The sequence below is a fragment of the Bombina bombina genome, chromosome 7 (assembly GCF_027579735.1).
Source record: "Bombina bombina isolate aBomBom1 chromosome 7, aBomBom1.pri, whole genome shotgun sequence".
NCBI classification, from domain to species: Eukaryota; Metazoa; Chordata; class Amphibia; order Anura; family Bombinatoridae; genus Bombina; species Bombina bombina.
In genome coordinates this window covers 402413336-402441072 of record NC_069505.1, presented here as the reverse complement: position 1 = coordinate 402441072, position 27737 = coordinate 402413336, and the positions used below count along the sequence as shown (strand labels likewise).

General features: G+C 41.9%; 1 protein-coding gene across 1 annotated transcript in view; it reads right to left on the bottom strand.

The window, feature by feature from the left end:
* Positions 1-743: 743 nt before the first annotated feature.
* Positions 744-27737, bottom strand: part of LOC128666521 (interferon-related developmental regulator 2) — a gene marked incomplete in the record, with an annotated part of 214898 nt that continues 187904 nt past the window's right edge. Inside the window, 3 exon segments of the mRNA XM_053721174.1 lie at positions 744-806; positions 2279-2374; positions 2459-2587. Of these exon segments, the coding sequence (XP_053577149.1) occupies positions 765-806; positions 2279-2374; positions 2459-2587 (267 nt within the window).

The following is a 27737-nucleotide window of genomic DNA, read 5'->3' as shown; positions in this document are numbered from 1 at the left end:
AAGGATGCTTCCATTCGCATACCATAATATAAGTGATATACACGTGCAATTAATGATTTTAAATAACACATACAAATTTGAGTAATTATACATAATATAGAAATAAATAATATGATTATAAATGGATGTATGAACAGATTTCCCAACGCAGAACCCCATGATGACTGTTTTGAAAAGGAATTTGCTCATTTCTACCACCAGGTAGAACTTGACATCTCTGTAAAAGTATGTTCAATCCTTTGTAGTTCTTGTTCCTGATGGTAGAAATTTACATGTTCCCCAAAATTTTTAAGATATTCCAGTAACACAGAATCTTTTTGCAATAAGGTTACCCATTTTTGCCAAGGTGCATTACCTACTAATATTGGTGTTATGAGTGGAGCCCCCAAGGTAGCTTTATATGTGAGTAACTGTGGGACAGTGAAGTTAAACTGTAGTGAACTTATCCTCACAGGGTAAACAGTAATACAATAAATCCCTGGTGTGATTTGTTCCCTTGAATTACACTTGTCAAACCATACATGCACTTCATCTTTAGGCTTCAACACAACAAAACACACCTTTCCTTGTCCTAATGGAAAAAATCATATCTTGGTGATTAACTTTCTCCACAAAACCATTGCAGTATGAGTGATTATGCCAGCAGGAATAAAAAATTATTCTTGCCTGGTTGGGTAGACATAAAACCTTCAAAGGAAACCTTATGCAGCCAGACATGTTTACCTGTTCCATATGGGAACCATTCCATATAAAATTTGGGAACTCTAACTCGTGACGTAAAACATGAGATTCTGTGACAGGTGTTCCTAGTGAAAACAAGTGATAAACATTCTGATAAGTACCACTCGTGGGTACAAGTGAAGTAGCCCTGCATATATTTTCCCTGCATCCTAACCAACTGTTTAACCATAATTTTTTTGTGTTCTGATGCAAAACTGTTAACAACAGACTGCTCCCACCCTCCCAAAGGGCGGGGGTGTCCCTCTTTCAAATTTTGAAATATTGGGAGGTATGTGACAGGCTCATCAGGCATCACTTACAACCATGACATTGACATTCATTCACAGACCATCATTATGATTGTTTGTGAATGAATGTCAATATGTCATGTATAGTTTGTAGGAGGCATGGCATGACAGCACAGTACAGATATATATATATATATATATATATACACACACACATACACTGTATATATATCCTGTATTAGGCTAGAATGTGTGATTTTGTAAAATTTTGGGATGGTGGTGTGCCACAGGATTTTTTTAATGTAAAAAAAGTGTGCCACAGCAAAAAAAAGGTTGCTAGTCACTGGTCTAACTAACTCTTTTTAGTTCTACCTCTTCTCAAACAGTTTTTGGTTTTGTTTAATTACAAAACTGTGCTCTGCTGCTTAAAAATTGGACAAACAGTTGTGTTAATGTAAAGTTTTAGTCTGAAGTTTATATTTGTAACACTCAGTATGTGTATTTTATTTAAAAAATAGGAAACTATAATTGATTCTTTTTTTATCAGATTAGTCGATTAATCGAAAAAATAATCGGCCGATTAATTGATTATGAAAATAATAGTTAGTTGCAGCCCTAGAATTTACCACCCCTAACCCTGTTCCCATACCTCCCAAAACTGTATCCATAATATCCCTCCTAGTACCTTCTGCCCACTTAACTAATGCTTTTTCCATAGTGGCAGTAATTCTGGAACAATTTGGGTAATGTGTGGAAACTAGCCAATCTATTATTTTAATCTTCCATGTGATAAATTGGAATGTGGCATTCCTCAATCCTGGAGTTGGCTTGATTGAACTTATTTGAAATGGACCGCTAGAAACAACCCTTTTCCCCTCACACATTGGAGTATTGTCATAATGTTTCATCTTTGGAATGTGATTAAAGTAGAATAGATCAAAGGTGCAAAAGTAGTTTCCTTTTTTAATCTATTTTTAAGTATACTTCAATCCCTCCACCAAAGTTGGAAGATGTAACTCTCCAATTAATCCCTTCTATTTGTTGTTCAAATATAACCTTGGTTATATTATAGTTATCGCCATTTATAGTGTGAATAGGATTTGCAAATGTTGTAGACACAGAAATACCTTCTCTCACCAGACCTACAGTCCATTTTCCCCAAGCCACTATTATTACATAAATCATATACAATGAAAATGTCAAACTATCATTTAAGGGTACGTGACATTTATTGCTGTAGGTTACAGACACACTTCAAGTGAATGAAAGACTTCAATAGCAGTCGTGTGCTGCTTTCCCATAGTACATACCTTTTCTACCCTAGAAATCCTATTGGCTTTAATGGCTGCAGCATCTAGTACGAGGGGCGCCCCCATGGAAAAAATATCACGTAGCACTTCATTATACTAAAAGAGAAGATGACATCAATGTTAGAAGGGTGTGGTGCTTGTATATATGCACAATAGCTGTGTGAGGAAGCAGCGAGTCACCTGCAAGTGATACCGCACTCCAGAGCCCAGGATTTCCTTGAATGTGTTGTATGTTCTCCTGCGCACCCAGCTGTCCACATACATCACTTCCAACCCAAACTTTATAGACTCCTCCTGGAATTCACCACTCTGCAGGGGGGTTAGTATAAAAGATAAGGTAGTAGCAGAGGGTAGGAATAAAACATGTAAACAAAGAGATAAGACAGATAAAATAAATAGCTCCCATGCACTTTAATCAAAGCTTAGATTTGTTGTCTTTCTGTGTAGCACCTATGCAGTAACTCAAGGTAGTTATTTCAACTTCCTTGAGTGGTGACATAGATGCTGCAGCGATTGTGCAAGACAGATGTGTGGATTGGGCTTTTACCACTGGTCTCTCTGTTGGCTGCCCAGTAGAACCCACTACTCCATTTGCCTTGAACTAAAAAAATGCTGAAGTGCTCTGGTAACTATGGAAACCCCGTCCTATTAAAGGGACAGTCTAGTCCAAAAAAAAACCTCATGATTCAGATAGGGCATGTAATTTTAAACAATTTTCCAATTTACTTTTATCACCAATTTTGCTTTGTTCTCTTGGTATTCTTAGTTGAAAGCTTAACTTAGGAGGTTCATATGCTAATTTCTTAGACCTTGAAGGCCGCCTCTTAAGAATGCATTTTAACAGGTTTTTCACCACTAGAGGGTGTTAGTTCATGTTTTTCATATAGATAACACTGCTCGTGCACGTGAAGTTACCTGGGAGCCATCACCGATTGGCTAAACTGCAAGTCTGTCAAAAGAACAAATAAAGGGGCAGTCTGCAGAGGCTTAGATACAAGATAATCACAGAGGTAAAAAATATATAAAACATAATTTATGTAAGAACTTACCTGATAAATTCATTTCTTTCATATTAACAAGAGTCCATGAGCTAGTGACGTATGGGATATACATTCCTACCAGGAGGGGCAAAGTTTCCCAAACCTTAAAATGCCTATAAATACACCCCTCACCACACCCACAAATCAGTTTAACGAATAGCCAAGAAGTGGGGTGATAAGAAAAAAAGTGCGAAGCATATAAAATAAGGAATTGGAATAATTGTGCTTTATACAAAAAAATCATAACCACCACAAAAAAGGGTGGGCCTCATGGACTCTTGTTAATATGAAAGAAATGAATTTATCAGGTAAGTTCTTACATAAATTATGTTTTCTTTCATGTAATTAACAAGAGTCCATGAGCTAGTGACGTATGGGATAATGACTACCCAAGATGTGGATCTTTCCACACAAGAGTCACTAGAGAGGGAGGGATAAAATAAAGACAGCCAATTCCTGCTGAAAATAATCCACACCCAAAATAAAGTTTAACAAAAAACATAAGCAGAAGATTCAAACTGAAACCGCTGCCTGAAGAACTTTTCTACCAAAAACTGCTTCAGAAGAAGAAAATACATCAAAATGGTAGAATTTAGTAAAAGTATGCAAAGAGGACCAAGTTGCTGCTTTGCAGATCTGGTCAACCGAAGCTTCATTCCTAAACGCCCAGGAAGTAGATACTGACCTAGTAGAATGAGCTGTAATTCTTTGAGGCGGAATTTTACCCGACTCAACATAGGCAAGATGAATTAAAGATTTCAACCAAGATGCCAAAGAAATGGCAGAAGCTTTCTGGCCTTTCCTAGAACCGGAAAAGATAACAAATAGACTAGAAGTCTTACGGAAAGATTTCGTAGCTTCAACATAATATTTCAAAGCTCTAACAACATCCAAAGAATGCAATGATTTCTCCTTAGAATTCTTAGGATTAGGACATAATGAAGGAACCACAATTTCTCTACTAATGTTGTTGGAATTCACAACTTTAGGTAAAAATTCAAAAGAAGTTCGCAACACCGCCTTATCCTGATGAAAAATCAGAAAAGGAGACTCACACGAAAGAGCAGATAATTCAGAAACTCTTCTAGCAGAAGAGATGGCCAAAAGGAACAAAACTTTCCAAGAAAGTAATTTAATGTCCAATGAATGCATAGGTTCAAACGGAGGAGCTTGAAGAGCTCCCAGAACCAAATTCAAACTCCAAGGAGGAGAAATTGACTTAATGACAGGTTTTATACGAACCAAAGCTTGTACAAAACAATGAATATCAGGAAGAATAGCAATCTTTCTGTGAAAAAGAACAGAAAGAGCGGAGATTTGTCCTTTCAAAGAACTTGCGGACAAACCCTTATCTAAACCATCCTGAAGAAACTGTAAAATTCTCGGTATTCTAAAAGAATGCCAAGAAAAATGATGAGAAAGACACCAAGAAATATGTCTTCCAGACTCTATAATATATCTCTCGAGATACAGATTTACGAGCCTGTAACATAGTATTAATCACGGAGTCAGAGAAACCTCTATGACCAAGAATCAAGCGTTCAATCTCCATACCTTTAAATTTAAGGATTTCAGATCCGGATGGAAAAAAGGACCTTGTGACAGAAGGTCTGGTCTTAACGGAAGAGTCCATGGCTGGCAAGATGCCATCCGGACAAGATCCGCATACCAAAACCTGTGAGGCCATGCCGGAGCTATTAGCAGAACAAACGAGCATTCCCTCAGAATCTTGGAGATTACTCTTGGAAGAAGAACTAGAGGCGGAAAGATATAGGCAGGATGATACTTCCAAGGAAGTGATAATGCATCCACTGCCTCCGCCTGAGGATCCCGGGATCTGGACAGATACCTGGGAAGTTTCTTGTTTAGATGAGAGGCCATCAGATCTATCTCTGGAAGCCCCCACAATTGAACAATCTGAAGAAATACCTCTGGGTGAAGAGACCATTCGCCCGGATGCAACGTTTGGCGACTGAGATAATCCGCTTCCCAATTGTCTACACCTGGGATATGAACCGCAGAGATTAGACAGGAGCTGGATTCCGCCCAAACCAAAATTCGAGATACTTCTTTCATAGCCAGAGGACTGTGAGTCCCTCCTTGATGATTGATGTATGCCACAGTTGTGACATTGTCTGTCTGAAAACAAATGAACGATTCTCTCTTCAGAAGAGGCCAAAACTGAAGAGCTCTGAAAACTGCACGGAGTTCCAAGATATTGATCGGTAATCTCACCTCCTGAGATTCCCAAACTCCTTGTGCCGTCAGAGATCCCCACACAGCTCCCCAACCTGTGAGACTTGCATCTGTTGAAATTACAGTCCAGGTCGGAAGAACAAAAGAAGCCCCCTGAATTAAACGATGGTGATCTGTCCACCACGTTAGAGAGTGCCGAACAATCGGTTTTAAAGATATTAATTGATATATCTTCGTGTAATCCCTGCACCATTGGTTCAGCATACAGAGCTGAAGAGGTCGCATGTGAAAACGAGCAAAGGGGATCGCGTCCGATGCAGCAGTCATAAGACCTAGAATTTCCATGCATAAGGCTACCGAAGGGAATGATTGAGACTGAAGGTTTCGACAGGCTGTAATCAATTTTAGACGTCTCTTGTCTGTTAAAGACAAAGTCATGGACACTGAATCTATCTGGAAACCCAGAAAGGTTACCCTTGTTTGAGGAATCAAAGAACTTTTTGGTAAATTGATCCTCCAACCATGATCTTGAAGAAACAACACAAGTCGATTCGTATGAGACTCTGCTAAATGTAAAGACGGAGCAAGTACCAAGATATCGTCCAAATAAGGAAATACCACAATACCCTGTTCTCTGATTACAGACAGAAGGGCACCGAGAATCTTTGTGAAAATTCTTGGAGCTGTAGCAAGGCCAAACGGTAGAGCCACAAATTGGTAATGCTTGTCTAGAAAAGAGAATCTCAGGAACTGATAATGATCTGGATGAATTGGAATATGCAGATATGCATCCTGTAAATCTATTGTGGACATATAATTCCCTTGCTGAACAAAAGGCAATATAGTCCTTACAGTTACCATCTTGAACGTTGGTATCCTTACATAACGATTCAATAATTTTAGATCCAGAACTGGTCTGAAGGAATTCTCCTTCTTTGGTACAATGAAGAGATTTGAATAAAACCCCATCCCCTGTTCCGGAACTGGAACTGGCATAATTACTCCAGCCAACTCTAGATCTGAAACACAATTCAGAAATGCTTGAGCTTTCACTGGATTTACTGGGACATGGGAAAGAAAAAATCTCTTTGCAGGAGGTCTCATCTTGAAACCAATTCTGTACCCTTCTGAAACAATGTTCTGAATCCAAAGATTGTGAACAGAATTGATCCAAATTTCTTTGAAAAAACGTAACCTGCCCCCTACCAGCTGAACTGGAATGAGGGCCGTACCTTCATGTGAACTTAGAAGCAGGCTTTGCCTTTCTAGCAGGCTTGGATTTATTCCAGACTGGAGATGGTTTCCAAACTGAAACTGCTCCTGAGGACGAAGGATCAGGCTTTTGTTCTTTGTTGAAACGAAAGGAACGAAAACGATTGTTAGCCCTGTTTTTACCTTTAGACTTTTTATCCTGTGGTAAAAAAGTTCCTTTCCCACCAGTAACAGTTGAAATAATAGAATCCAACTGAGAACCAAATAATTTGTTTCCCTGGAAAGAAATGGAAAGTAGAGTTGATTTAGAAGCCATATCAGCATTCCAAGTCTTAAGCCATAAAGCTCTTCTGGCTAAGATAGCCAGAGACATAAATCTAACATCAACTCTAATAATATCAAAAATGGCATCACAGATGAAATTATTAGCATGCTGGAGAAGAATAATAATATCATGAGAATCACGATTTGTTACTTGTTGCGCTAGAGTTTCCAACCAAAAAGTTGAAGCTGCAGCAACATCAGCCAATGATATAGCAGGTCTAAGAAGATTACCTGAACATAGATAAGCTTTTCTTAGAAAAGATTCAATTTTTCTATCTAAAGGATCTTTAAACGAGGTACCATCTGACGTAGGAATGGTAGTACGTTTAGCAAGGGTAGAAATAGCCCCATCAACTTTAGGGATTTTGTCCCAAAATTCTAACCTGTCAGGCGGAAAAGGATATAATTGCTTAAAACGTTTAGAAGGAGTAAATGAATTACCCAATTTATCCCATTCCTTAGCAATTACTGCAGAAATAGCATTAGGAACAGGAAAGACTTCTGGAATAACCGCAGGAGCTTTAAAAACCTTATCCAAACGTATAGAATTAGTATCAAGAGGACTAGAATCCTCTATTTCTAAAGCAATTAGTACTTCTTTAAGTAAAGAGCGAATAAATTCCATCTTAAATAAATATGAAGATTTATCAGCATCAATCTCTGAGACAGAATCCTCTGAACCAGAAGAGTCCAAAGAATCAGAATGATGGTGTTCATTTAAAAATTCATCTGTAGAGAGAGAAGATTTAAAAGACTTTTTACGTTTACTAGAAGGAGAAATAACAGACAAAGCCTTCTTTATGGATTCAGAAACAAAATCTCTTATGTTATCAGGAACATTCTGCACCTTAGATGTTGAGGGAACTGCAACAGGCAATGGTACATCACTAAAGGAAATATTATCTGCTTTAACAAGTTTGTCATGACAATTATTACAAACAACAGCTGGAGGAATAGCTACCAAAAGTTTACAGCAGATACACTTAGCTTTGGTAGATCCAGCAGGCAGTGGTTTTCCTGTAGTATCTTCTGGCTCAGATGCAACGTGAGACATCTTGCAATATGTAAGAGAAAAAACAACATATAAAGCAAAATAGATCAAATTCCTTATAAGACAGTTTCAGGAATGGGAAAAAAATGCCAAACATCAAGCTTCTAGCAACCAGAAGCAAATGAAAAATGAGACTGAAATAATGTGGAGACAAAAGCGACGCCCATATTTTTTGGCGCCAAATAAGACGCCCACATTATTTGGCGCCTAAATGCTTTTGGCGCCAAAAATGACGCCACATCCGGAACGCCGACATTTTTGGCGCAAAATAACGTCAAAAATGACGCAACTTCCGGCGACACGTATGACGCCGGAAACGGAAAAGAATTTTTGCGCCAAAAAAGTCCGCGCCAAGAATGACACAATAAAATGAAGCATTTTCAGCCCCCGCGAGCCTAACAGCCCACAGGGAAAAAAGTCAAATTTTTGAGGTAAGAAAAAATATGATAATTTAAAGCATAATCCCAAATATGAAACTGACTGTCTGGAAATAAGGAAAGTTGAACATTCTGAGTCAAGGCAAATAAATGTTTGAATACATATATTTAGAACTTTATAAATAAAGTGCCCAACCATAGCTTAGAGTGTCACAGAAAATAAGACTTACTTACCCCAGGACACTCATCTACATGTTTGTAGAAAGCCAAACCAGTACTGAAACGAGAATCAGTAGAGGAAATGGTAAATATAAGAGTATATCGTCGATCTGAAAAGGGAGGTAAGAGATGAATCTCTACGACCGATAACAGAGAACCTTATGAAATAGACCCCGTAGAAGGAGATCACTGCATTCAATAGGCAATACTCTCCTCACATCCCTCTGACATTCACTGCACGCTGAGAGGAAAACCGGGCTCCAACTTGCTGCGGAGCGCATATCAACGTAGAATCTAGCACAAACTTACTTCACCACCTCCCTTGGAGGCAAAGTTTGTAAAACTGATTTGTGGGTGTGGTGAGGGGTGTATTTATAGGCATTTTAAGGTTTGGGAAACTTTGCCCCTCCTGGTAGGAATGTATATCCCATACGTCACTAGCTCATGGACTCTTGTTAATTACATGAAAGAAATATAACTGTTGGTTATGCAAAACTAGGGAATGGGTAAACAAGGGATTATCTATCTTTTAAAACAATAAAAATTCTGGTGTAGACTGTACCTTTAAGGACAGTGCTTACTGGATGTTTCATCCTATTGCATCTTGGAGTGGTAACACGCAAGCACTCATTTCCCGCTCAGAGTATCGTGAATGTGCCTGATCCGTCTCTTACCACCACTAAGCCGCTCCGGATTCTGTACAAGAGCTGCAAACGGCACTGGAAGTAGCCACTAATCAGGAAGTGCTACCCAGGTCCTGAACCAAAAATGGGCTGGTTTCTAAGCTAACATTCCAGCTTATTCAAATAAAGATACCAAGAGAACGAAGAAAATTTGATAATAGGAGTAAATAAGAAAGTTGCATAAAATTGCTGCTCTATTGGAATCATGAAAGAAAAAAATTGGGTTTCATATACCTTTAAAGGGACAGTTCACCCAAAAAATGTTTTATTTTTAATTGAAAGCACTCCTGATGAGGTAATTGAAAGTGTGAACACGGAGAGCACTCATAAACCCTCAGATGATCCTTGTTAGTAATGTGAATGAAACCTTCAGTATTGTATTGTGAATTTCAGACACAGCCCACGTTATCCCTCATAGCCCTAACGTAAAGCATATATCCTCCTGAGATGCATTCTGTGCTTTATCTCTGTGAAATGTAGCTATGACATACAGGTCAGTGTCAAGAGTGTATGTCAAAAACAAATTCCAGTCGCAAAACACAAAAACATAAATCTTCAATAATTTTCTTTACGTTCTCCGGAATTGCTCATTGCTTTTCACATACACTCTTGACACTGACCTGTATGTAACATATACATTCCAAAGCGAGGAAGCACAGAATGCATCTCAGAAGGCTATATGCATTACATGACGGCTATGAGGGATAACCTGTGGGCGGTGTCTGAAATCTACAATACAATGCCGAAGGTTTCATTTACATTACTAACAGGGATCATCTGAGGGTTTATGTTTGTGCTTGCTTTCTGATTTCTCACATAAATATCTGAAATGGCTTCATTTATAAATCCTCAGCAAAAGCATGATGACTAAATATGCCTTATGTATATAACTGCTAACCGGAGCAGTGATAATAGTATCAGCATTCCTGATTACCATGTATATGACATCATTTGCATAGAATAAAATAGCTAAAATTGATTGGTCAAGGGACGTGCTAAGAATCTTTGTTGCCCAGCCCTTTTATCTGGGAATTCCTGGAGTGTTGAAATCAAAAGCTAGGGTGCAAAATAAAAATGTAAAAAAACCAGAATTTATGCTTACCTGATAAATTACTTTCTCTTGTGGTGTATCCAGTCCACGGATTCATCCTTTACTTGTGGGATATTCTCCTTCCCTACAGGAAGTGGCAAAGAGAGCACACAGCAGAGCTGTCCATATAGCTCCCCCTCTAGCTCCACCCCCCAGTCATTCGACCGAAGGTTAGGAAGAAAAAGGAGAAACCATAGGGTGCACTGGTGACTAGTTTAAACAAAAAAATCTACCTGACTTAGAGCCAGGGCGGGCCGTGGACTGGATACACCACAAGAGAAAGTAATTTATCAGGTAAGCATAAATTCTGTTTTCTCTTGTAAGGTGTATCCAGTCCACGGATTCATCCTTTACTTGTGAGATACCAATACCAAAGTTTTAGGACACGGATGAAGGGAGGGAACAAGACAGGTACCTTAAACGGAAGGCACCACTGCTTGTAAAACCTTTCTCCCAAAAATAGCCTCCGAAGAAGCAAAAGTATCGAATTTGTAAAATTTGGAAAAAGTATGCAGCAAAGACCAAGTCGCTGCCTTACAAATCTGTTCAACAGAAGCCTCATTTTTAAAAGCCCATGTGGAAGCCACTGCTCTGGTAGAATAAGCAGTAATTCTTTCAGGAGGCTGCTGGCCAGCAGTCTCATAGGCCAAACGGATGATGCTTTTCAGCCAAAGGGAAAGAGAGGTAGCGGTCGCCTTCTGACCTCTCCTCTTACCAGAAGAGATAACAAACAAAGAAGTTGTTTGTCTAAAATCCTTAGTTGATTGTAAATAGAACTTTAAAGCACGAACCACATCAAGATTGTGTAACAGACGTTCCTTCTTCGAAGAAGGATTAGGACACAGAGAAGGAACAACAATTTCCTGGTTAATATTCTTATTAGACACAACCTTAGGAAGAAAACCGGGTTTGGTACGTAAAACTACCTTATCCGCATGGAACACCAGGTAAGGTGACTCACACTGTAAAGCAGATATCTCTGAAACTCTTCGAGCAGAAGAGATAGCTACCAAAAACAAAACTTTCCAAGATAAAAGCTTAATATCTATGGAATGTAAAGGTTCAAACGGAACCCCTTGCAGAACTGAAAGAACTAAATTCAGACTCCATGGCGGAGCCACAAGTCTATAAACAGGCTTGATTCTGACTAAAGCCTGACTAAACGTTTGAACGTCTGGTACCTCTGCCAGACGTTTGTGAAAAAATAGACAAGGCAGATATCTGTCCCTTTAAGGAACTAGCTGATAATCCTTTCTCCAATCCATCTTGGAGAAAGGACAAAATCCTGGGAATCCTAACCTTACTCCATGAGTAACCCTTGGATTCGCACCAAAAAAGATATTTTCACCAAATCTTATGGTAGATCTTCCTGGTGACAGGCTTTCTAGCCTGAATCAGGGTATCAATAACCGACTCAGAGAACCCACGCTTTGATAGAATTAGGCGTTCAATCTCCAAGCAGTCAGACGCAGAGAAATTAGATATGGATGTTTGAAAGGACCTTGTATTAGAAGGTCCTGCCTCACTGGTAGTGTCCATGGTGGCACAGAGGACATGTCCACTAGGTCTGCATACCAGGTCCTGCGTGGCCACGCAGGCGCTATTAGAATCACTGAAGCCCTCTCCTGCTCGATTCTGGCAACCAGACGCGGGAGGAGAGGAAACGGTGGAAAAACATAGGCCAGATTGAAGGACCAAGGTGCTGCTAGAGCATCTATCAACACCGCCTGGGGATCCCGGGACCTGGACCTGTAAAGAGGAAGTTTGGTGTTCAGACGGGACGCCATCAGATCCAATTCTGGAGTGCCCCATAGCTGAGTCAGCTGGGCAAACACCTCTGGGTGGAGTTCCCACTCCCCCGGGTGAAAAGTCTGACGACTTAGGAAATCCGCCTCCCAGTTGTCTACTCCTGGGATGTGAATTGCTGAGAGATGGCAAGAGTGATCCTCTGCCCACCTGATTATTTTGGTTACTTCCATCATTGCTAGGGAACTCCTTGTTCCCCCTTGATGATTGACATAAGCTACAGTCGTGATGTTGTCCGACTGAAATCTGATGAATTTGGCCGCAGCTAGCTGAGGCCATGCCTGAAGTGCGTTGAATATCGCCCTCAGTTCCAGAATGTTTATCGGGAGAAGAGCTTCTTCCCGAGACCATAAGCCCTGAGCTTTCAGGAAGTTCCACACTGCACCCCAGCCCAACAGACTGGCGTCGGTCGTTACGATGATCCACTCTGGTCTGCGGAAACACATTCCCTGAGACAGGTGATCCTGAGACAACCACCAGAGAAGAGAATCTCTGGTCCCCTGGTCCAACTGTATTTGAGGAGACAAATCTGCATAATCCCCATTCCACTGTTTGAGCATGCACAGTTGCAGTGGTCTGAGGTGTATCCATTGCCGCTACCATTAGTCCGATTGTCTCCATGCACTGAGCTACAGATGGCAGAGGAATGGAATGAAGAGCTCGGCAAGTAGTTAAGAGTTTTACCTTTCTGACCTCCGTCAGAAATATTTTCATTTCTACCGAGTCTATTAGGGTTCCTAGGAAGGGAACTCTTGTGAGGGGGGAGAGAGAGAACTCTTTTTGATGTTCACCTTCCACCCGTGAGACCTCAGAAAGGACAATACAATTTCCGTGTGAGACTTGGCTCTTTGGAAAGTCGACGCCTGAATTAAGATGTCGTCTAGATAAGGCGCCACTGCTATGCCCCGCGGTCTTAGAACCGCCAGGAGGGACCCTAGCACCTTTGTGAAAATTCTGGGAGCGGTGGCCAACCCGAAAGGAAGAGCCACAAACTGATAATGCTTTTCCAGAAAGGCGAACCTGAGAAACTGGTGATGATCTTTGTGGATAGGAATATGTAGGTACGTATCCTTTAGATCCACGGTAGTCATATATTGACCCTCCTGGATCATTGGTAAGATTGTCCGAATGGTCTCCATCTTGAATGATGGGACTCTGAGGAACTTGTTTAGAATTTTGAGATCCAGGATTGGTCTGAACGTTCCTTCTTTTTTGGGAACCACAAACAGGTTTGAGTAAAACCCCAGCCCTTGTTCCGCAATTGGAACTGGGTGGATCACTCCCATTGTATGTAGGTCTTCTACACAGCGTAAGAACGCCTCTTTCTTTGTCATGTCTGAAGACAGACGAGAAATATGGAACCTTCCCCTTGGAGGGGAGTCCTTGAATTCTAGAAGATATCCCTGGGATACAATCTCTAAGGCCCAAAGATCGTGTACGTCTCTTGCCCAGGCCTGAGCGAAGAGAGAGAGAGAGACTGCCCCCTACTAGATCCGGTCCCGGATCGGGGGCTACCCCTTCATGCTGTCTTAGAGGCAGCAGCAGGCTTCTTGGCCTGTTTACCCTTGTTCCAGCCCTGGGAAGGCTTCCAGGCTGCTCTGGGTTGTGAAGTGTTACCCTCTTGCTTTGCAGCAGGGGAGGATGAAGCAAGACCGCTCCTGAAATTCCGAAAGGAACGAAAATTATTTTGTTTGTTCTTCGTCTTGAAGGACTTTACCTGGGGGAGAGCATGGCCTTTTCCCCCAGTGATTTCTGAAATAATCTCTTTCAATTCAGGCCCGAACTGGTTGTGACACTTGGGGAGAGGTTAACGGGCTAACCTCATTACCTTCTATCTGAGAATCATCTAGGGCCACATTTTTAAGTACAACAATATGTTCTTTAAAGTGTATAGACATATCAGTACAAGTGGGACACATTCTGAGAGGGGGTTCCACCATGGCTTCTAAACACATTGAACAAGGATTTTCCTTGGTGTCAGACATGTTTAACAGACTAGTAGTAAGGTAAATAGGCTTAGAAATCACTTTAATCAAGTAAAAACACACTTTGCAAAAAACGTTACTGTGCCTTTAAGAGATAAAAAGGCACACAATTTTTCCAAAACAGTGAAAAATGCAGCAAACTTTTCGAAATTTTCACAGTATGTACCTAAAGCATTAGTAAGATTGCACCACTAGCAATAAAACCGATTAACCCCTTAATGCCCAAACCGGATTGATATGAAGCCAACAGACCGGTTAAAACAACTTCAGCACCTTGCCACAGTTCTGCTGTGGCCCTACCTGCCCTTAGGAGTCAGATTTGTGGGGAAAAAGCTTCTTATGGGCCCTCAAACTGTAGCAGGACCCTCCATGTGAAACAGCCTGAAGTTCTAGTCACTAAAACTGCGCATCTGAGGCGCAAAATTAGGCCCCTCCCACCTTACTCCGGTGTTGTGAGGCCTAAAGAAACACTCCTAAGTGTTTTAATAATAGCCATGTGGGTAACAACCCCTGAAAGAAACCCAAAGGGACCTTCAAAGTGTCTCAAAAAACGATATTTTTCAATAAAAACCGTTTGCCATTAAGTAGTGTCAACCAGCATAAATTAGCCCTGTTATGTAAGCTAGCAATTCCATACTTAGTCTCTGAATACAGCTTACCCTTCCCTCATGGGGATCTTATCAGTCTTTTCTAGCAATAAATGACTGAACATACCTTATTGCAGCCTGACCTGCAAACCGTTCCCCCCCAACTGAAGTTTTCTTGTACTCCTCAGTCCTTTGTGGGTGCAGCAGTGGATTTTAGTTACAACATGCTAAAATCATCTTCCTCCATGCAGAAATCTTCATCTCTTTTCTGCTAGAGAGTAAATAGTACGCACCGGTACCATTTAAAATAAACTTTTGCTTGTAGAAAATAAAAACTACAATTCTAACACCACATTCACTTTACCCTTCCGATTGCTTAGAGCCGGCAAAGAGAATGACCGGGGGGTGGAGCTAGAGGGGGAGCTATATGGACAGCTCTGCTGTGTGCTCTCTTTGCCACTTCCTGTAGGGAAGGAGAATATCCCACAAGTAAAGGATGAATCCGTGGACTGGATACACCATACAAGAGAAAATATGTTTTTATGTTGCTAATTTCATGTTTATGCATCGATTTTATTTTGTAAAAGCATGTTATTATGTTATTACAGCTAAGCAATTGCAGCTCCTGAGTGAATTGGTCCTTTAATGCTTCTCTAAAACTTTAGCCCCTGCTAAGAGAATATCAGATTCTATGAAAGGTGAACAAACCTGGTATTCTAAATGACCCCCAGCTTCCTCAATGCATCAGAATTTGTTAAAGGGACAGTCAAGTCCCAAAAAAACCTTTCCTGTTTCAAATAGGGCATGTAATTTTAAACAACTTTCCAATTTACTTTTATCACCAATTTTGCTTTGTTCTCTTGGTATTCTTAGTTGAAAGCTAAACCTAGGAGGTTCATATGCTAATTGAAGGCCGCCTCTAATCTAAATGCATTTTGATAGTTTTTCACCACTAGAGGGCATTAGTTCACATGTTTCATATAGATAACATTGAGCTCTTGCACGTGACGAGACAGCTCTGATTGGCTAAAATGCAAGTCTGTCAAAAGCACTGAAATGAGGGGGCAGTCTGCTAAGGCTTAGATACAAGGTAATTAGAGAGGTAAAACGTTTATAATTATAACTGTGTTGGTTATGCAAAACTGGGGAATTGGTAATTAAGGGATTATCTATCTTTTAAAACAACAAAAATTCTGGTGTTGACTCTTGAGACCCAAAACAGTGTGGCCTTTTTAACAAATTATAATCCTCTGTAAATAATTCTCTGCTGTAATATGTTCCCAATTTTTATTTTATTTTTTACATGCTGGAGTGTCTCAATTTGTTTATAAATAGCGCCTTAACGTTATTTGGTCATTTAAAAGGGACAGTTTACTTATATGTTCTCTCTTAAAGGGACACTAAACGCAATTTTTTTTCTTTCATGATTCAGATAGAGCAGCAATTTTAAGCAACTCTCTAATTTACTCCTATAATCAATTTTTCTCCGTTCTCTTGCTATCTTTATTTAAAAAGCAGGAATGCGATGCATAGGACCAGCGCATTTTTGGTTGAGAACCTGGGTTATGCTTGCTTATTGGTGGGTAAATGTAAGCCTCCAATAAGCAAGCACTATCCATTGTGCTTAACCTAAAATGGGCTGGCTGCTAAGATTTACATTGCTGCTTTTAAAAACAAAAATGTATGCTTACCTGATAAATTTATTTCTTTTGTGGTGTATCCAGTCCACGGGTTCATCCATTACTTGTGGGATATTCGCCTTCCCAACAGGAAGCTGCAAGAGGACACCCACAGCAGAGCTGTCTATATAGCTCCTCCCCTAACTGCCACCCCCAGTCATTCGACCGAAGACAAGCAAGAAAAAAAGGAGAAACTATAGGGTGCAGTGGTGACTGTAGTTTAAAAATAAATAAAAAAAACACCTGCCTTAAAATGACAGGGTGGGCCATGGACTGGATACACCACAAGAGAAATAAATTTATCAGGTAAGCATAAATTTTGTTTTCTCTTGTAAGGTGTATCCAGTCCACGGGTTCATCCATTACTTGTGGGATACCAATACCAAAGCTTTAGGACACGGATGAAGGGAGGGACAAGGCAGGAACTTAAACGGAAGGCACCACTGCCTGTAAGACCTGTCTCCCAAAAATAGCCTCAGAAGAAGCAAAAGTATCAAATTTATAGAATTTAGAAAAGGTATGAAGCAAAGACCAAGTCGCCGCCTTACAAATCTGTTCAACAGAGGCCTCATGTTTAAAAGCCCATGTGGAAGCTACTGCTCTAGTAGAATGAGCTGTAATTCTTTCAGGAGGCTGCTGGCCAGCAGTCTCATAAGCTAAGCGTATTATACTTCTTAGCCAAAAAGAAAGAGAAGTTGCCGAATCCTTTTGGCCTCTCCTCTGTCCAGAGTAGACAACAAAGCAGATGTTTGACAAAAATCCTTCGTAGCTTGTAAATAAAACTTTAAAGCACGAACCACATCAAGATTGTGTAATAGACGTTCCTTCTTTGAAGAAGGATTAGGACATAGTGAAGGAACAACAATCTCCTGATTGATATTCTTATTAGATACCACCTTAGGAAGAAACCCAGGTTTGGTACGTAACACTACCTTATCTGCATGGAAAATCAGATAAGGGGAATCACATTGTAAAGCAGATAATTCTGAAACTCTTTGAGCCGAGGAGATCGCTACTAAAAACAGAACTTAACAAGATAAAAGCTTAATATCTATGGAATGCAAAGGTTCAAACGGAACCCCTTGAAGAACTTTAAGAACTAAATTTAAACTCCATGGCGGAGCAACAGGTTTAAACACAGGCTTGATTCTAACTAAAGCCTGACAAAACGCCTGAACGTCTGGAACCTCAGCCAGACGTTTGTGCAAAAGAATAGACAGAGCAGAAATCTGTCCCTTTAAGGAACTTTTGATTGAAGGTAAAAACTACACTAAGTCACCACATCTCTCTTGATACTTCCTTTCTTGTCGAGAGCTGCAAGAGAATGACTGGGGGTGGCAGTTAGGGGAGGAGCTATATAGACAGCTCTGCTGTGGGTGTCCTCTTGCAGCTTCCTGTTGGGAAGGCGAATATCCCACAAGTAATGGATGAACCCGTGGACTGGATACACCTTTACAAGAGAAATAAAGATAGCAAGAGAGCGAAGAAATTTTGACAATAGGAGTAAATTAGAAAGTTGCTTAAAATTCAATGCTCTATCTGAATCGTGAAAGAAAAAAAATTGGGGTTCAGTGTCCCTTTAAATTTGTTCCCAATGATCAACTTTACCTGCTTCAGTGTATTAAAGTGTTTACAAGTAGCTCCTTTACCCTTATATTGGCATTTGAAAGATTGCTACTTATTTAAGCCCAACATCTACTGAATCTAACTCTGCTATTTCTCATTTACTTTCAGGTACGTCCCTTTAAAAACCTTTGTTTTTGCTGGATTTATTACATTGTTCTTAACCCCTGGGTGTCACTTTAACCCACTATCTACTCCTATAATCTGCTCTTATCCTGTCCCCAGCATGTGCATCTCTTTATTATCTAATTTTGCTTAACAAATTCATTAATTAATCCCCACCCAATTTCCTTTCTTGAATCTATCCCTCTGATCTTGTTGCAATTCTTAGTCTTCTCACCTGGGTGTAACTTATCTCCCTTTCTCCAATCAATTAAACTCAGCTGTCTGCTGTAGCCTTCTAAATTGAAGACCAGTTAGGGGATAGTGTTTGCTGGGGTCTGAGCGTTTGCAGAGTATTCCATCTCTCTAAGCAAGCTAAATATTTTCATTTAAAAAACAATCTTTTGCACTTAATATTTTACTGTTTTCAGGACTGCTTTTCCTTACAACAGTCTCATGCCTATACCACAGGCAGGCTCACATGCTCATACCTTACCCTTCTCCAAATGCACTTTATATTGGCCCCTCTCTCCTTTCCTCTCCTTACCTTAGCTCTCATGAACTACTTTCTAATTTAAAATCTATGTCACTAAACTGCACCACCTCACAGAAATACCCACACTGCTATAAATCTCATTCTCACCTACTCTTCCTTTCCATCTTGCTGCTATTAGCATCAGGCAACATCTCTCCAAATCCTGGGCCCACCCTCATTCCCACCATTACCCAATCACGCACTCCTTATAGAAACTTTAATACAAGCAACACACACAACCTCATTTCCATCCAATGCATCCCATACGCACACACTCCTTTCACTTGCGCACTATGGAACTCTCGCTCTGTCTGCAACAGACTTACAATCATTCATGACCTGTTTATTTCAAACGCGTTCCCCCTTTTAGCAATTACCGAAACCTGGCTATCTTCTTCCAACACCGTTTCCCCTGCTGCTCTCACACATGGTGGTCTTCACTTTAGCCATACCCCTAGGCCAGGTGAGAAACGCGGCGGCGGAGTTGCTGCTCTCCCCCTCCTGCACTTATCAGTACCTATCTCCAATCCCATCTCTCTCCTTCGAAGTCCACTGTATTCGCCTGTTCTCCCCCCTCTCCCTCAAAGTGGCAGTCATCTATCGCCCTCCTAGACCGACCTCCCAATTCCTTGACAACTTTGCCGCCTGGCTCCCTCACACTCTCTCTACAAATATACCAACCCTAATTCTTGGGGACTTCAACATTCTTATTGACAACCCGTCTGCCCCTGCTGCCTCTATACTTCTTTCACTCACATCCTCCTTCGGTCTCTCACAATCCACCCTATTCCCTACCCATCGTGATGGACACTCCATCAACCACGTATTTTACTACCTCTGTTCTATATCTGACCTCACCTGTCGCCCTTTTCAGACAATCACTGGTCTCCTATAATATTAATGCAACAGCTAAACCCACTTCTCCATCCCGCCTCCACACCTGTAGAAATCTACATGCTGTGGATCCGCTCCAATTTTATAAAATCATTCAAAATCTCCTCCCTCACACTTCCACTATAACCTGCCCTGATCTCGCTACAGCCCACTATAAGAAAACTCTCCTCTGCACTAGACACACTTGCCCCTCCTCAACTGTGCAAAACATCACGCCGTCAGTTACAGCCCTGGCACTCTCAGCAAACACGCTATTTGCAAAAATGCTCCCGTACTGCTGAGCGTGTCTGGAGGAAAACTCACTCTGAACCTGATTTCATACACTATAAGTTTATTCTTTGTTCATACACTTCTGCCCTTAACTTAGCCAAGCAAACCTATTTCTCTTCTCTCATATCTACTCTTTCCTCAAACCCTAAACGACTCTTCTCAACCTTTAACTTTCTCCTCTACCCTCCTGCTCCACCCCCTCCATCTGTCTTTAGTGCTCAAGACCTGGTAGACTACTTCTTAAACAAAACACGTACTATCCGAAGCAACATCCCAACACCAACCTGCAATATTCCATCAACAGGCCCAGTTACTCCCTCTGCCACCCTCTGCATCTTCCATCCAGCCACTGAGAATGAAGTTTCTTCTTCACACCTCACTACCTGCCCACTCAACCCTATCCCTTCCCATCTAATACCGTCCCTATCTTCCACCCTCACTCCTGCTCTTACCCACATCTTCAACCTCTCTCTCTATCGGCTCAATCCCATCTTCTTTCAAACACACAAAAAAGTCACTCCCATACTCAAAAAACCCTCCCTCGACCCTAATTCTCATGAAAGCTACCGCCCCATATCATTGCTTTCACTAACATCAAAACTCCTTGAAAAACTAGTTTACAATCGCCTAACCCACTTCCTGTCCGCCAACTCCTTGCTTGACCCCTGCAATCCGGATTCCGCCCCAAACACTCAACTGAGACTGCCCTTACCAAGGTTACAAACAATCTTCTCTCTGCTAAAAATATTGGCCACTACTCTATACTCATCTTACTTGACCTCTCAGCTGCCTTCGACAGAGTTGACCACCCCCTCCTCCTACAGACCCTTAGCTCTTTTGGCCTCTGTGACACTGCTCTTTCCTGGATTCACTCTTATCTTTCTCACAGATCTTTTTCTGTGTCATACCTCAAGGATCTGTTCTGGGTCCTCTACTCTTCTCCATTTATACTTCTTTGCTGGGTAAACTTAACAGTTATGGCTTCAAATATCACCTCTATGCTGATGACACCCAGATCTACCTCTCCACCCCTGCTCTCTCTCCCTCTGTCCTTTCTCATGTCAGCAACTGCTTATCTGGTATTTCTTCCTGGATGGCCTCTCACCACCTAAAGATTAACATGTCCAAGACTGAGCTCCTTATCCCCCCTCAAGCTCTACGCCAGCTTCTGACTTCTCTATCCCTGCTGACGGCATCACCGTTTTCCCATCGCCTCATGTCTGCTGCTTCGGAGTTACACTTGACTCAAATCTATCCTTCGTCCCCCATATCCAATCGTTTTCCACATCCTGCCGCCACCATCTACACAATATTTCCAAGATTCAACCTTTTTTTGTGCGCTAACACAACAAAGCAAATCTACTCCCTTGTTATTTCCCGACTTGACTACTGCAATAACCTACTTACTGGCCTTCCTCTATCCTGCATCTCCCCCCCATCAATCCATCCTAAATGCCTCTGCCAGGCTGATCCACCTTTCCCGTCGCTCTGTATCTGCTGCACCTCTCTGCGAGTCCCTTTATTGGCTCCCCATTCACAGCAGAATTAAATTCAAAATTCTCACTCTTGCATACAAAGCGCTCACAAACACCACTCCCTTCTACCTATCCTCTCTAATCAACAAGTATACTCCAGCCCGCCCACTAAGATCCAACAACGACCTGCTCCTTGCATCTGCGACTATCACCTCCTCCCATGCTAGACTGTAGGACTTCTGTCGTGCAGCACCTACCCTCTGGAACACTCTCCCTCATAATGTTATGCTTTGCCCTAATCTTTCTTCCTTTAAATGCTCTCTGAAGACTTTTCTGTTCAGAGAAGCCTACCACCCAACTCAATAATATTTCTCTTACCCAACAACATTTCCCTCATCTAACCCTCCATTAACATCTTTCTCAATCTTGCTATGCTCCCCTCCTGTTTCACAATCTCCTACCCTTCTAGATTGTAAGTTCCCATGGGAATAGGGCCCTCAATTTCTCCTGTATGTGTTTGTAATTTTTGTCCTGTCTCTTACAAGTTTTATATTATTGTTTTATTTAAATGAACTGTATCCATGGACAGCGCTGCAGAATATGATGGCCTTCATAAATAAAATATAATAATAATAATCTGAAATAGTTTATTTAGCCTTTGGTATCCCCACCTATTCTGAAAGTTTCTGGCCTTAGGTCCAAGCTATAAGCTGTGTAAACATAGCCAGTAGAATAAATTACACCCCCAGTGAGGTATAGAAGAGATAAGGTAATAAAATGTTAATTTTCCATCGTTCTCTCCAAGTATTGGTCTTTGGTTTACGGACAGATATAAGATAAAGAAGCCTGTATATGTACACAATGTAATAAAATATGAATATACCTACAAGCTCAAACAATTTTAATAGGTTGTGGCTTCAAAACACAAAATCAGCTATTTCATATACTCTGCAGCTGGTAAAAAAAGTAATTGGAAACACATTAAGGGAAAAACATAATTTATGTAAGAACTTACCTGATAAATTCATTTCTTTCATATTAGCAAGAGTCCATGAGCTAGTGACGTATGGGATATACATTCCTACCAGGAGGGGCAAAGTTTCCCAAACTTCAAAATGCCTATAAATACACCCCTCACCACACCCACAATTCAGTTTAACGAATAGCCAAGAAGTGGGGTGATAAGAAAGGAGCGAAAGCATCAAAAATAAGGAATTGGAATAACTGTGCTTTATACAGAAAAATCATAACCACCACAAAAAAGGGTGGGCCTCATGGACTATTGCTAATATGAAAGAAATGAATTTATCAGGTAAGTTCTTACATAAATTATGTTTTCTTTCATGTAATTAGCAAGAGTCCATGAGCTAGTGACGTATGGGATAGCAGATACCCAAGATGTGGAACTAGAGAGGGAGGGATAAAATAAAGACAGCCAATTCCGCTGAAAAAATAATCCACAACCCAAATCAAAAGTTTTAATCTTAATAATGAAAAAAAAACTGAAATCATAAGCAGAAGAATCAAACTGAAACAGCTGCCTGAAGTACTTTTCTACCAAAAACTGCTTCAGAAGAAGAGAAAACATCAAAATGGTAGAATTTAGTAAAAGTATGCAAAGAAGACCAAGTTGCTGCTTTGCAAATCTGATCAACAGAAGCTTCATTCCTAAAAGCCCAGGAGGTAGAAACTGACCTAGTAGAATAAGCCGTAATCCTTTGAGGCGGGGACTTACCGGACTCCACATAAGCATGATGAATCAAAGACTTTAACCAAGACGCCAAAGAAATGGCAGAAGCTTTCTGACCTTTCCTGGAACCAGAAAACAATTTATGCTTACCTGATAAATTTATTTCTCTTGTAGTGTGTTCAGTCCACAGGTCATCCATTACTTATGGGATATATTCTCCTTCCCAACAGGAAGTTGCAAGAGGATCACCCAAGCAGAGCTGCCATATAGCTCCTCCCCTCACATGTCATATCCAGTCATTCGACCGAAACAAGACGAGAAAGGAGAAACTATAAGGTGCAGTGGTGACTGGAGTTATAATTTTAAAATTTAGAACCTGCCTTAAAAAGACAGGGCGGGCCGTGGACTGAACACACTACAAGAGAAATAAATTTATCAGGTAAGCATAAATTATGTTTTCTCTTGTTAAGTGTGTTCAGTCCACGGGTCATCCATTACTTATGGGATACCAATACCAAAGCTAAGTACACGGATGATAGGAGGGACAAGGCAGGAACATTAAACAGAAGGAACCACTGCCTGTAGAACCTTTCTCCCAAAACCAGCCTCCGAAGAAGCGAAAGTGTCAAATTTGTAAAATTTGGAAAAAGTATGAAGTGAAGACCAAGTTGCAGCCTTGCAAATCTGTTCAACAGAGGCCTCATTCTTAAAGGCCCAGGTGGAAGCCACAGCTCTGGTGGAATGAGCTGTAATTCTTTCAGGAGGCTGCTGTCCAGCAGTCTCATAGGCTAAACGTATTATGCTACGAAGCCAAAAAGAGAGAGAGAGGTAGCCGAAGCCTTTTGACCTCTCCTCTGTCCGGAGTAAACGACAAACAGAGAAGAAGTTTGTCTAAAATCTTTAGTTGCCTGTAAGTAGAACTTCAAAGCACGGACCACGTCTAGATTATGCAAAAGACGTTCCTTCTTTGAAGAAGGATTAGGACATGTGGCAAACCTAGCCACTTCTGGACTATAACGTAAGAAAGGTTGTCTATAGGCTGTATATTGTGCTATGTAGATGTGACAGACCCTTCTGTCAGCACTGAAAGAGTTAACTGTGTTCAGCTTTAGCCTCAGCTATTGTGCACTGTCATTAATGTTATTGATAAACAGTCCATTGTTTAATCACCCTCAGAGAGCAAATGCTTAGGTGATAAGAAAAGCCAAATGTGTCTTGTGTTTAAATTGTTATCAGCTTAAGCAAGGTAAATCTATTGTATCATGTCAAGGGTGTGTTCCCTTCATCTAATGTACAGCATTCTTTCAACCCCCCCCGATCTGGGGGGGTCAAACCTGCATAAATACTAGGCATAGCCTTTTAATAAATGTCATTCTGTTTAAACCTGAAAACTGGCTGGGTTGTGAATTGCTGATTCCCTATGCAGGACATTGTTCCCTGGTGTTAACCCTTGGTATCCGGTTGGTACCGTTACAATTGGTGGCAAGCGACGGAATGAACCTTATCGCCCAGAAGAGCAACTACACAAGCCAGTAACCTCAGGAAGAGGGGGATTACTACAATACTGACTAAGATGGAAGGAGTACCAGGGACCGAAGTGAATGGAGATGGATTATTCTAAGCTAAAGAGACAAACGTAAAAGGAACTGCTAGAAGCCAGGGGAAAGATAGGCAGCAGCAAACCCAAGGCTATATTAATTGCTGAGCTGATGGAGGGAGACAGAGCTCGCAGCGCTACGCCTCCAGCAGCCATGGAGGAGACCCTATACCAGAGGGAAATGAGGACCAGGCTGGAATTTTTACCCCAACCTGTACCACGGGATATGCTATCCGTGGTAATGGCAGATGTGCAGGAGTACGTGATGGCACACAGTCCGCGGAATGCATCCTCCCGAGCAGAATCCATTTTGGACGCACTCAGCAACCCAGTAAGACCCAAAATCCCATACCATGCATTTAAAATGTTTTGTGAGGAGAAGGATGAGATTGATGGGTATTTACAGGATTTTGAGAGACTGTGCGAGTTACATGATTTGGAGCAGTCCGTATGGGTGCCGGTGCTAGCAGGCAAGCTAGCCGGTAGGGCAGCGGAAGCATATCGCGCTGTACCCAGGGAGGACAGCAAGGATTACGCTAAAGTGAAGAGAGCGATCTTGGAAAGATATGCCATTACCTCAGAGGCATACCGGCGCAAGTTTAGAGGCCTGCGCAAGCCAGAAAGAGATTCACATGCAGAGTGGGCCCACAAGCTGGATCAAGCATCTCAGGGGTGGATACAGGCCAGCCAAGCTACCACCATGGAAGAATTGCGACAACTGATGCTCTTGGAGCAATTCTTTAACGGCTTGTCTCCAGAAGCCCAAGAATGGGTGAGAGATCGAAAACCCCTCACCTTAACCGAAGCAGCCAGATTAGCAGACCAGCATTTTGATGCCAGGAGGCACCATGGACTACAGCCTAACAACGGACGGGCTAATATACAATGCCACACCTGCAAGCAGTGGGGACATATGGCACGTGAGTGCACCCAAAATCGGAGCAGACAAGCTTGGAACCAGGTCAGACAGAACCTGGCCCCAAGGGCGGCTGCTCACCATTACCAAACGGAGCCAGCCGCTCATGAGGTGTTGAGCACCCAAGCCGAGGAACCCCTGGGAATTCTGCATGAGGTGATGTCGGTCCAGGGACTTCGGGATTCGGGAGCTACTTTAACCCTGATAGCTCCCCATTTGGTGCCGGATACAGCACCCACTGGCGGATCTGTGGCAGTACAAGGGGCAGGGGGAGCAGTATACCGATTGCCCACTGCTAGAGTGGAGTACAGACCCCCAGTCACCCCAGCAGCTGCCAGTTACCAACCCCCGGCGCACCGCTATACCACACGGCCTCCGGCCACGAACTACCCTCAGAGAGGCCGGTTCAATTTGCGGGGCTACTCACAACCAATTCGGTGCTTTGGATGTAAGCGACTAGGGCACAAAAGACCAGAGTGTCCCCTAAATGCAGCAAATCAAGCACAGTCCTGGAGAAGACCCGCCGGCGGAATCCCACATAATCCTCAGCCTGCGGCCCGCTACGTAGAGGCGCCAGAATGCTGGGGCAGCCTACATGAAGCAGACCCCGTGCAAGCTGCCCACCGGAATAACCGGCAGCGGGTTAAAGTGAATGGGAAGGAGGTCAGTGGTCTACGGGATACTGGTGCTACCATGACCTTGCTTCAAGAGAACTTGGTGTCTGAGAAACAGCACACTGGAGACACTATGGCTGTGAGGGTAGCAGGGGGCACTGTGTTCCGCCTACCCGTTGCCAGGGTACATTTGGATTGGGGAGTGGGCGCTAGACTTGTGAATGTGGGGGTCAAGAAGGACTTACCTGCTGATGTTCTCCTTGGAAATGACTTGGCCCCCCTTGTTTCTGCCTATGCTCCCATGGATCCCGCTGATGTTAACCCTGTGACTACCCAAGCCCAGTCCCTCCGGGAAGAGACGCTTCCATGTTTGGGGTGGGGGCAGTACTGAGCCAAGTTGGAGCAGATGGCGGAGAACACCCCGTAGCTTACTTGAGCCGAAAGTTGTTGCCCCGGACATCCCCAAGCCGATCCGTTGGGATCAGACTGTGTATGCCGGCTTGGTTCTGGGGGAGCATTGTGGCAAACCTAGCCACTTCTGGACTATAACGTAAGAAAGGTTGTCTATAGGCTGTATATTGTGCTATGTAGATGTGACAGACCCTTCTGTCAGCACTGAAAGAGTTAACTGTGTTCAGCTTTAGCCTCAGCTATTGTGCACTGTCATTAATGTTATTGATAAACAGTCCATTGTTTAATCACCCTCAGAGAGCAAATGCTTAGGTGATAAGAAAAGCCAAATGTGTCTTGTGTTTAAATTGTTATCAGCTTAAGCAAGGTAAATCTATTGTATCATGTCAAGGGTGTGTTCCCTTCATCTAATGTACAGCATTCTTTCAACCCCCCCCGATCTGGGGGGGTCAAACCTGCATAAATACTAGGCATAGCCTTTTAATAAATGTCATTCTGTTTAAACCTGAAAACTGGCTGGGTTGTGAATTGCTGATTCCCTATGCAGGACATTGTTCCCTGGTGTTAACCCTTGGTATCCGGTTGGTACCGTTACAGGACATAATGATGGAACAATAATCTCTTGATTGATATTCCTGTTAGAAACAACCTTAGGTAAAAACCCAGGTTTAGTACGCAGAACTACCTTGTCTGAATGAACGATCAGATAAGGAGAATCACAATGTAAGGCAGATAACTCAGAGACTCTTCGAGCCGAGGAAATAGCCATCAAAAACAAAACTTTCCAAGATAAAAGCTTAATATCAATGGAATGAAGGAGTTCAAACGGAACACCCTGAAGAACTTTAAGAACCAAGTTTAAGCTCCACGGAGGAGCAACAGCTTTAAACACAGGCTTAATTCTAGCCAAAGCCTGACAAAAGGCCTGGACGTCTGGATGCTCTGCCAGACGTTTGTGTAAAAGAATAGACAGAGCTGAAATCCGTCCCTTTAGCGAACTAGCGGATAAACCCTTTTCTTAACCCTCTTGTAGAAAAGCTAATATCCTAGGAATCCTAACCTTACTCCATGAGTAACTCTTGG